The sequence below is a fragment of the Ptychodera flava genome, chromosome 15, assembly GCF_041260155.1.
Source record: "Ptychodera flava strain L36383 chromosome 15, AS_Pfla_20210202, whole genome shotgun sequence".
In the NCBI taxonomy this organism is placed as follows: domain Eukaryota; kingdom Metazoa; phylum Hemichordata; class Enteropneusta; family Ptychoderidae; genus Ptychodera; species Ptychodera flava.
In genome coordinates this window covers 8,472,453-8,484,725 of record NC_091942.1, presented here as the reverse complement: position 1 = coordinate 8,484,725, position 12,273 = coordinate 8,472,453, and the positions used below count along the sequence as shown (strand labels likewise).

Sequence of the window (12,273 nt, the reverse complement as noted above, 5' to 3'; positions counted from 1 at the left end):
CTGTACGAGCCAGGTAAAGAAAACAAATAAATTATTTCGACAGAAGCTTTGGGTAAGGTAAAGACTTGCATGCAGATTTACGATTGACGCAGGCATATCCAGAAGCGACTGTAGTAAAATCCATTAAATTAAATTTGATGCTACAAATTTGTGGCTTGAGTTTTTTAGGCCTATCTGCGCGATACTTTCTGTGCAGAAACAAGGATATGTAGCATGGGTAAGTGGGCTCATACACAGTTAAGATCTATGCATATAGACAACCTCTCGCTCCGGTTTTCAGCAGAGCAGGACCCCATGTAACGCTATGGACGACCCAACTAATACTATTACTCCTTCCAGTTACTGCAATACCATGATGCAATTCAATTAACTACATACTAACCTTTAATGGAATTAAAACTATTCATATTTTATCAAGTGATATACCAAACAATCATACAAGTGCGTATCAGTACACACATTTTGTACATGACATGTTGAAATAAGAAAACACGAAAAGTAACCATACGAATACCATCTTATTACATTTATTTACATTTACACAAATTTCGCTTTTATTTGTTATTTTATTGTAGCTGTAAAGATGAAATACCATCTCATTCAATGAGACTAAATGTTCAACGTATACACTCTCATTCAATAACTGAGCCTAGTGTATAGTACCGGTTGTACACCGATGGAGGTTTTTTACCTCCATTGTGTAACCCTACTTCACTCAATGATTTGCAATAAAAACATGTATACCATATCTAATCACTACGATCGGACTTAAAGCGGTATGCGCTTCGAAAGTGAAAGACTTACATTTGCTCAAAATTTCCCAAATGAATCTTTCAGCCATCAAATCAACTACAAAAATCGGGGATCATCGTGCAAAGTTTTGTACTAGAGAAACAAATTACCCCAAATTTTAATTTGCGATATTTTAAATTCAGAATGGCCGCCATGCCTGTTTAACTCTACGCGAAAAAATAAACTTTTGATTTTCGAAAAACTAAAACGGTGATTTTTTTTCGGCGAGAGCTTGATGAGTCCCACAAGTGGTACATCAGAAAGGAATTGTAAAAATTTGAGAGTCCGAATAGCTGTCCCCGGGGCGCGTTCTACCTTAACTACCGGTATTACAGCCAGTGCGTATTGATGCAAATCCATGCATAAACACTCTGTTCAAAAGCACTTACAAACTCATTCAAAAGTACGGTGTATGCAATCTTTTTCTCATCAGACCAACGCCACTCTTTACACATTTGACGAGATAGGTGAGTAGAAATATTATATTACGTTATTCAATAAGCACTGTACAACCAATATCTAATGTATTGCATAAATCAGCTCGTTTAATGAGACTGGAATGTGGCACATGATATGTAATCGAGCAAGACGAGTGTACAGAAAATATCACAGCGGTAATTTCATAAGTACGCGACGAGGAAAACGACACAAGAAGTCACAGAAGGCTCTCTAGTGTCATCGACAAAACTTTACGGCAAAAAGCAGGCGATATCGCTCATTTGACCCTACTTTAGACTACAATTGTGTGCCGCGAACGGGTCAGAAGCGGCGCTCGTCTGCGACCCCTTATAATATGGTGGTCAATGTCTATGGGGCGACAGGCAGTGAATTAGTTAGTGGCATGGGTGGTTTTCCGCAATGATTTCAATATATATTGACTTTTTGTGATTATCTTGCGATATTGTGAAATTTGTTATCACTTGTTTGGTTAATGCAATCAAACAGACCTGTGCCTGGCAAAACTTAAACTTTTTAGTTTGGTTGTCATGTACTGTGGTCGCTTCCTTGCATGTGTTGGCATTATTCTAGACCAACGACTACGATTACAGGGCGATTTTTGTTAGATGCATAAAGCAAAACTGATGAGCGCAGCGGCAGAAAAAAAGTTTGAAAACTTAAGGTAAAATGCGCCTCGAAAGTGAAAGCCTTAAACTTTTGCTCAAACTTTCCTTAAAGAAACTTTCAACCATTCTCTTACCAAATCAACATTATAAATTGAGGGTCACCGTGCAAAGTTTGGAACTAGCGAAACAAATTACCCAACATTTTGCGATATTTGAAATTCGAAATGGCCGCCATCCCTGTGTTAACTCTACGGGGGAAAATAAAATTTCTTATTTTCGAAAAAGAAAGACGGGGAAAGTTTTTTTTTCTTTCTCAAAGAGCTTTAAAATCCCCCATAAGTGGTAGGTTAGAAAAGAACTGTAGAAATTTGAGAGTCCACGCGTTCTACCTTAAACGAAAGTGTATACTTCGAGAGTTCTCGCTTACTGAGGGCGCCATTGTGCGTACTCCCAGTGAAAGTCAAAGTACAAGGCATTGTGCTCTTGAAAAACCATTGGAGTACTTATTCAAGTTGTTGCTTGCCAGCAAGCATGCATGGTATTGGCTATCACACCTATAATTCCATGCTATGCAAAATGTACAGTGAGTCAGCTTAATTATGCCATCATGCCCCCGATTTGGAGTGCCAGCAGAGCGGATGATCGAGGATCGAGGAGCAGGGAGGAAGCTGGGTCAAAGGTTAGATCGGACATGACGAGGGGTGAACGTTCTTTATTTAGGTCAGATAACACCAGGGCTGATACCGAAACTGCTCCTCAACGTTTGGCTGTTTCAACTGCGTTGACGTCTGGACGATATTAGTACGTACTACACTTCTACGATCGACGAACACCGTAAGTACCGTCAAGCAACTTCATACGCTGTTAAAATTGTAATAAGGGTTAACATCAGAGGGACAACCGAGGCCTGGACAGTTGGGCATCCACTGGACGCTTGCGTTCAGATTATACGCTTGACAGCCTCTTTGACCAATTTATCTATGTCATAGGGGCTATATGTTCTCATTACAAGCGAATGTGCTGCCATCAGCTATGTACCTACCTTTTTCAAATGAAGTCGAGACGAAAGTTTCATTCGAAACGCGAATTGCGGCGGAAGTTCAACACAGACATTTTGTGCTTCCGAAAGCTGCCATATACTCGACGAGGTTCAAAGTCACTTTGCGGATACGTAACATCGTGTCGCTAACCTCAACATCAGGTCAATGGTTGTTGCCACTCGATATTACAATAGTGCAATACTGTATTCACCCCATATACTAACTCGCGCAAAGAAAAGTTAAGTTTTTCCCTTGTTAGGCTTACACGCAACCGCCAAGATAGTGCCATGAATCAGAGGTCCCAGATCATGGTCAAATTTCCAATGACCCAAGGTCACACCAGTATTCTTTGGATTTTGCTTCACTGTACATATAAATGTGGTGTTCTTTTCAATTTACTTATTTTGCATGTTTGGATTATTTCAGTCTGGATCTGATGAAACACAGTCACAGAGGAAATGAGATATTGCTTATGAACTGATATAATACCCATGAATATTTTAACAGTTGACTGCCACTAGAAAAATTCTAATTCTACGTCCTGTGTTAGTTTTGTAGCAATCTCATGAAGTGTTTCCACGAATACATCCAGCCAGTGTGAAAATCAATCAATATTAATCACAGATCCAGAGACTTTATTAAAACTTTAATAAAGGCAGTAAACCTTGTTAGTTTGATCCACTTCCCCTGTGGTACTATATGGCTTCCCTCAGCAAAAGCATAATACAATCACAAGAAGTGACAACAGAAATTTTACAAGGGTTTTCGAACCATTTACACATGTGTACAAAAACGCTCATAGAAATCAACAATAGATACCACTTCCTCTGTTCCAATTGTCATTGAGTTTGATCTCTTCCTTCCTAATATAATGTCTGCCTGCATTGCTTTTGTTATGTAGATCTAGGAAGTCTGGCGTCTGTGTGAACATTCATTTTAAATCTTCATTCAATTACTTGTATTATGAACCTGACATATACACATCACCCTTTGTAAACATGTTCCTGTGTTGCATTCTCAACAGGATAATTTTAATACTTGGGATTGTGCAGTAGTTCTCGCCTTGAAAATGAAAAACAAACTTTTGTTCAAACTTTCCTCAATCAAACTTTCAACCATTCTCTTTCAAAATCAAGAATAAAAATTGGAGGACACCATGCAACTTTTAATACTAGAGATATAAATTACCCAATCTGATTAAAATCCAGTGTAGAGATTGGTTAGTCTTTTAAACTATCGTATTATGGTCTGTTTTTCTGCTGTCTTCCCATAGTTTGGGGAGGACCACAGGTAAAAAAAAGACCGTAATAGGATACCGTTTTCATCAGATTGTGAATTGCCCAGTTTTTACTAATAAGTAATGTTTTTAATTCAAAATGGCTGGCCATTGCTGTGTTAACTGTACAGGGGAAAATAAAATTCCTACTTTTTGCAAAACTGGGCCATTTAAAAGTAAATTAAATTTATTCCATAAGCGTCAAAATGAGCCCCGACTAGTGGTAGGCCAAAAGGACAGTGTATAAGTTTGAGAGTCAGAATATCTGTCCATGAGGCACATGCTACATCTTAAAAAAAGTCTGAATCCAAAAATTCCCGTCTAAGGACTACAGTTCACAGTTAGCATGTTGAATTAAGTTGAAACTGTACAGTATACTGTGATTCCTTGTTTTTGAAATTGCACAAAATTACAATAAGTAGTTTTTAGCTGAATTTGTGGATATTTTCAGATATATCCATGAGCTAAATTTGTGGATTTTTCAGATATATCCATGAGCTAAGTTTGTGATACTTTCAGATATATCCATGAGCTTAAAACAGACATTTAAAAAAATTAAACTACATAAAGAGTGGAATTATCAAGGCTGGGACACTTTGCACCAAAACCACTCTGGTCTCTGAACAACTTCGTCTCAAAACCATTTTGTACACAAACCACCATGTCCCAAATACATTGACCACTTTGCTCTAAGTACCACCTCGTACCAAAACCACTTTGCTCCAAGTACTGTGGGTGAATTACTGTGGCAAGACAAATTTGCTACAAAGAACCTTTTATTCTCCAAACAACCCATGAATGGCACAATTAGAAAAAGAGAAAAATGCAAATGTTTAGGCGAAATCTCATTCACATGTACAATCTTAGCTCTATGAGAGCGTCCATCTATGATAACTCTCTTCTCCTACATATTATTGCTAGCAGTTCTTAGCTAAGGCTGGTGCCCTGAATCGAATTGCCTGATATCAATGTCTCTAAATGTTGTGACTTTCAAGACATTTGTTCATGGGATAGATAGGTGATGAAATTTATATTGGATAGGGGTGTTATTTTCCAGCTTTACTGGTACGACAGGTCGGGGGTGAAGTGGTGTTTTCTTGGGGTGAAATATGGTTTTTGGGTTGATTCTTTGGGAGAAGAGGATTTGGTATTAGGGTGTTTTGAAGCTAAGTGATTTTGGTACAAAATGGTATGGTGCCACTATACCGGTATATTATTTTATGATATGTGGGTGGTATAATCACCTTGCTTCGCTCTATTATTATATCCCGCCAAATATGCTAATTTTCACCCCAGAGGTCTTATTTCCACAATCAAATACCCTCGCTTGCCGTTTATAACCTCTAAATCTTTTTATAGGACTCTTCAAAACTATGATTTTCAATATAAATTTTCATTGTAAGACATACTTGTGAACACACACTGGTAATTATTTCCCTCAAACCACTGTGCAAGTAGCTGTCATATCTTACCCATCACCCTGCAAAAAGTTTACCCATTCCAGGCAGATCAGCTGGAAGGCAGTGATTTCATACCCGGAGATATCCACATAGGGTCTGACATAATTATCACAGTCTGTGGGTACAGGAGGGACTGTGGTGTTGTGCTCTCATTTTCTAGGGACTGCCCTGTGCATGTGTTGAGTGAAATCTTGCATCTCCAGCTGCCATTTTCCTATTTTAAAGAATTACATTCTTTCTGTACTGTGCTTTTCTTGTTACTTTATAGCAACTTCTTACATTGATTTGTGTTTGCTGAGCAATCAAGCAATGCAAAAGAGGTTGGCATACATTAACTGACAATCTGATAAATCTTACAAGATATTTTTGGACAGATAGAGGACCACAAAGCGAGGTCAAAGGTCAGGGAGATATTGCATCAATCATTGTGAGAATGTGGGCCATGGTACTGTTTCTAATGCTGGATTGGTTATATTAAGGGTGATCGAGCCACTAAATTTTTTACCAACAATTTTCATTATTTTTTTCTAACAGTAAGACTTGTATGTGAGGATGAGATTACGACAAAAAAATCAATATGTCACCAGATTAATTTGGCAGCTAGAAGCATTTGAAATACATGTCACCCACTTTTATCCCATTCGAATGACAGAAATTATGAATCTCCCGTAAGCGTTGCCCAACCCAATATATTTACTTTCAGTTCCTTTCTTGAAATGCTGCACTTGTTTTATTTACATGTGAACAAGATTGAATAATAAATGAAAGTTCTAGCTATTTTTCCGTTGAAAATGTGTATAAGAATTTAAATTATCGCTCCTCAGGCCTTCCAAAACAACAGTTAAAGCTGTTGCAAACTTAAAAGTAATGACCCTGCCTTATCCATACTTTGTAGAATTATATAGATTTCCAATCCAACAATTTGTTTATTTCTCCATACATGTATGCTACATCGCTTAACATCACCCCTCCCCATACATGTATGTGAAATGGGAAAAATCATAATTTGATGAGAAATGTGTCCTTTTAAAATTACTTTGTTTGGATTTTGAAATACTTTGTAAATATATCAACGTTTAAACATTTAAAACTTGCAACTTGAAGATAATATAATGATCATTCAATCATCACTAACAACGTCCACTTTCATGCTAAAAGCTCTGACAATAACCAAATTGTAATTTTTACAGTGAACACGGTACCGTTCAGTTGACGCTCTCGTTGTAGAGTGTGCGTTCTATTGTTTGCAAGTGACTCGATCACCCTTAAAAGAGCCAGTAGCTGTAACTTTTGATGAATTTTTTCGCTATTTTCAATGTCAATTACGGTTGCTGTGTTCTCCTCTTAAAAGCATGTTGAGATACACAGTATTCAGCTTGATATTGATCCAGGCAGAGACTAAACATAAACTGTAAACAATAACAGTACTTTTATCTGACGCTGAATATCAGGTATATCAAATTCCTTTTTGGAGTAGAACAAGAACTTGCCATTGACACAGAGAACAAAGTTAGTGAAAAAATCATCAAAGTTACACTTCCTGGCTCTTTAAGGATAATCATCATTTTGTCAGGAATTATTTTTGTCAGGAATGTACCCACAAAGGTTTGTTTTGCGAAGCAAATATAGTACCGGTATATGTACTTTGTCATTCAGTGTGCTCTTGGGAAGGAAGAAACATATAAATTGGTTGCTGTACAGAGTGTGAATAATGAAAATGTCATAAAAATTACAGCTATCGTTCTTTACACTGATTTTCAGTCTTTTTGCAATGTGGTAAATGATTATAGTAATGATAGTTAAGTACAGTAGTATTACACTTGAAATACAGAAGATTCAGAAGTGTACCGTAATCTGTACAAGAAGACTCTCTTTTACACCAAGGTGATTTCTCACCCCTGAAAGCTATCATCTCCATCACCTTAAAGTACATGTAGTTTGCGCCTCTTGTGCAAACTTTCCTATTATTAAACTTTCAACCATTCTCAGGGGATTCATTAAGAGCCGGCAACCGGCGAAATTGACCGGTTATATAAATGATTTCGCCGCTACTTTTTTGGAAAGCATGGACTCTTTCATTGCTAAAATATTTTTTACCTTCTGAAATGGTTCAGACAAGTATCACAAACTATTCAATGGGTTTTGTATGAAACAAAGTTTAGTAGATAAGCGACTAGTCGCGACTATGATCGCCATATAGGTCAGTCTAGCTGGTATTGCCGGAATAAAAATCGGAAATGCAACAGACTATTCAATTGGCTACCACAATTTCTGACTCCTATGTGGTAACCTGTATCACGGCCAATGAACACGTTCGTGCTATACCTGTCGGCCGAATGAACAAGGAAGAAGCGATCACAAGGTCAAACTTTGCCGTATGATCTTGGGTTTTAAAGCACACCAAGGGACAAGAGAAAGATAATTACGTAAATTTAAACTGTTTTCGAAGGCAATGGCCTGATTTTTTCTCACGAAGAAACTTCCCGATTTATTACAGTTCGAATTTTGTAAGGCTGACATGCGTACCATTGCCATAGCGTAGGCTTCAATGTGTATGTATATAACGTGCTGGAGGTATGATATGTACTGCTTTTTGGTCTATCCACGCCAATAAGGCAATCGCCATGAGTGGTTTAAAAGTACCTCTGAACCCACTTCAAAAACGATTGTCTGGTTAAATCAATATGTGAGCTTCTGAACGTACACATATCCTATATCGAAGTTTTTAGGCCTACTTTGCATACCCTTAGGCCCTCTAGTCAAATAACCTTCAGGATATTTGTTTCTATTCGCGAAATATAGTCATCATTGTCACAACATGTATCATTTTCAATATGAATAATCATATTTTGATCTCCCAGGAAAATAACTTTTATGATATGAACACAAAATGTCCTGGAAAACTGCTGACAATACTCCTGAAAATACTTAAATTTTAAGTGAGTATAAACTGTAATAGGTGAAATTTTTTGCATATTTTCCAGGGCTTTCGGCCTTCGGCCTGAAGGGGTAACAACCCCCTCCCGGACCCTCCCTCTACAACCACTTCATGGTCGTGGTGGCTGCAAGCCGCCTACTTTTCTATTATTGCCCCCTACTTCAAAACTTAGTGAAACCCCTGATTCTCTTACCAAATCAACAAAAAAAATTAGGGGTCACCGTGCAAATTTTGGAACTAGCGAAACACATACATGTAACCCAACATTTTGCGATATTTGAATTTCAATATGACTGCCATTGCTGTGTTATCTTTACGGGAGAAAATTTCAATAAACTTAGATGGTGAAAGTTTTTCTTCTGTCTCAAAGAGCTTTTAAATGCGCACCCACAAGTGGTAGATCAGAAAAGAATTGTAGAAATTTGAGAGTCTATCCGTCGCCGAGGCACGTTCTACCTTAAATAAAATGCTGATCAGTGTGACATTCTTTCTCTCCTGCAGTCTCTGAGATGAATTAGCAGCCAAACTGAATCATCATCCCTACAAGAAAGTCCCTGGTGACGCAACAGAATGGCTGTTATGATTGCCAGTCGACGCCTGCCTCCAATACTGCGATCAAAGTTTCACCCAAGTAGTTTCCATGGCGTCCGCCCCGTGAGTGGTTTACAAAGAAGACTGAGCATAAACACAAGAACTCTATCTAACAGCTCAGCCAGTTGCCATAGAAACAGACACCTGACAACTGATGTTCAAGGAAAACATCAAACGCCATGGCAACTCCATAGGCCTCTCCTGCAGCAGAACCGAGGTTTTCTCTCTGCCATTTCAGCAACAGGATTCAATGACTATGAATTGGGAAGGAAAAATTTCAAACTTGACGTTCCGGAATATTACAATTTTGCCAGTGATGTCATAGATGTATGGGCAGATAAAGAGAAGGTAAACAAAGCATGGAATAATTGTTTAAAGAAAAGGTAGTGTCTGTCAGCCATGAGCTGTTAACTAGTTGTCCAGGTAGGGTGATAGTCCCTTACATCAGTAATCATGAGTAGTAACTGATGGAGAAGACATGGTAGGCAAATCATCTGATATGAAGACAACTGTGGTTTTTAATACACAATGTGGAGATCATGATGGGATAGCTATCTGTACAAATGACAGAGTCAAAGCCTGTGTTATAGAAATCATTGATACATGATATTGATCATCATTATTGATAAATCAACGTAGCATTTACTAGACCCTGTGATTCAACCCTGTCAAAAGACAGATTTTAGTAGAGCATTTCCTGAGAACTGTACATGTCAAAACAGTAATGGCATTGAGAAGATTGCTAGTATCAGAATGCAAAAGAGCTGCAGACATTACTGATAAGAGGATTGGCTCTGTATTTGCCGGACAATTATTGTACTTGGGCCTCAGCCCAAGTACATTTGTTTTCATTCCGTGGGAAAAAAACTGTAAGGTATAACCATTTCTGGCTGAGACCAGGGAGGGCAAAATGTATTGGCTTCATCTTTCTTGGCATAATAAATGGCGTAATGATGTTAACTGAATGGAAGTGCTGCTCTCAGTCAGTCTTGAATAAGTGAGATGTGAATATAAATGCTTCTCTATCTGAGTTTTTGCCACAAAATCTTCTGAATATAATCAAAATGTGCATCGAAATGCAACAATTAATGCACCCTCTGTTTACTAGGCGATGGCACGACCCTTGCTACACCCACTGGACGAGCCAAAGTGGGAGGGGTAATTTCGGTTTGGTCGAACAGGAGGGCTCGAGACCAGAATTTAACATTTAAACTTGAAACATGTTTAATCACTGACAAGATGTGGATTAGTGTTAATCAAAGAGAAAGTTTGAAAAGGAAAGGTTTTATATCCCGGACACAATGAAAAACATTACGACTGGAAACTCTACCCCCGGTTGAGAATAGTAATGCCCACAGCGATGGAGAACACTTATCCTTGAGCTGAGAAAACCAGACCATCATTTCGAAATAGAGCTGCAGATTCGAGAAGCTCGTTAAAAATAGCTAGGTACACCCCATAAAGGGGTGGTTTCGAGTCTTGAGGGCAAATTTCGCCTCCTTCATTTAGAAATCGTACGTTTGTTTTTCCAGGGGAACACATCATTTGACACAAAATTTGCATGAAAAGGGGTCGCCAGTAAGCACGTGGTCAAATCTGGCATAAGAAACAATATGAAATGTTGGGTAAAGCCAGTCCAAAATAAACTGATTTGAATTTTGTGTTTTGTAATTTATACCACTGCAGTAACATGACTTTTTTTTGACAACATCACACAATGTAATACGTTTTGAAACTGAATACTCCGACGTATTCTGTGTCCCCTTTGCTAAAAAATACGGTATGCCGATTACCATGTAAGGAGATGATGACGTCAAGACAGATTTGTAGTGCGTTTGGTCTTGGATGGTGCATGAAGTTTTGTCGAGGTAGCTTGTGTATTTATTTCCTAAATGGGAGATATTAGGGTCGATCTAAAAGAAGGCCGAAAAATGTTATGATACTCTAAGCGAACTGAACTCCAATGCGAATGGTTGGATAATTTGGAGGATGTCTAGACTGATCTCGTCTCATTAAGATTATTTGGCGGTCAGTATTGAATTTCAACTGCGTCACAAGTTTGCGTCGAACGGTCAATCTGGAGACATGGCACATCGCAGTTTTATTTTAGTATTTTATATTTTACAAAAGATGTAAGAAGCAATGATTTTGTTGAAAATTCTGAAAAAAATATAGGAAGATTTGATCGCGAACACATTTTCACTTGGGGGTCAACTAGCCCTGCGTACGATGCTGTGTGTTCCGCTACAGCTAACCGCCCCGCTCACCACAGCCCTGCAAAGACCCGTACGTTGGGTCGGTGACTTCAATCCATTTTGGGACTTGACGTAAAAAGCCAAATTACTGCCGAAATTCAGCGTTCTTGGGCCCAAGTCGTATCCCAGCCTACCTCAGCTACTCGATCGCTTCCAAAAATGACAGTCTTTTATTCACTTCTCGTAAATAACCGTCGATGTCGGCAACTCTCTTGCTGGCCCTGCGTACGATGCTGTGTGTTAGCTGTAGCACATAGCATCGTACGCAGGGCTAGGGGTCAACATGGGGTCGCAGCCATGTTGCCTCAAAACTTATTTCTGTCTGCATTCAAAACTCAAAAATGTCGCATATGAACCTGAAAAATCGATGTAATTTTGTCAAACTTCGGCGAAATTTCAGCCTATAGACAAAATTTCATCTAGGTAAGGTAAATTTACTGAAATTTGATCGACAAATAATCCTGAGCTTGAACGTGACAGCTCGCCTTCTCCGGGAAGTCATGCATCCGGCCAGCTGCCCATATGGCCGGGTGCATGAGATTGTTTTCAAGCGACGGCGGCAGACCGTACGGGGCTCTGGATATGAACCTACCGCCGGTGTAGCTGTAATAACTGTTGCGTTGTTTTTAATCACCATGGACGAAGTCCGAGGGGACTTATAGGTTTGGTCATGTCCGTGCGTCCGTCCGTCCGTTCACGCCTAGTACCCAACCCCATACAGATGCACGTCGATTTGTTTCACAATGCTATCAAATTTGGCCGTGTTAGAGGACTTTTTAGTTTACACCTCCATAGACTCCCATGTATAAGGCAGTTCTCCATGGACTCGCATGTATGATGCCGAGAAAAATAAAAAT

At 38.8% G+C, this 12,273-nt stretch overlaps 1 protein-coding gene across 1 annotated transcript in view; it reads left to right on the top strand.

Moving 5' to 3' along the window:
• Positions 1 to 2,528: 2,528 nt before the first annotated feature.
• LOC139151074 (acyl-coenzyme A synthetase ACSM3, mitochondrial-like) overlaps positions 2,529 to 12,273 on the top strand; it is a 32,039-nt gene continuing 22,294 nt past the window's right edge. The window contains exons 1-2 of the mRNA XM_070723607.1: positions 2,529 to 2,690; positions 9,072 to 9,509. Of these exons, the coding sequence (XP_070579708.1) occupies positions 9,141 to 9,509 (369 nt within the window). The 5' untranslated portion in view covers positions 2,529 to 2,690; positions 9,072 to 9,140. The remainder of the gene's footprint in view (positions 2,691 to 9,071; positions 9,510 to 12,273) is intronic.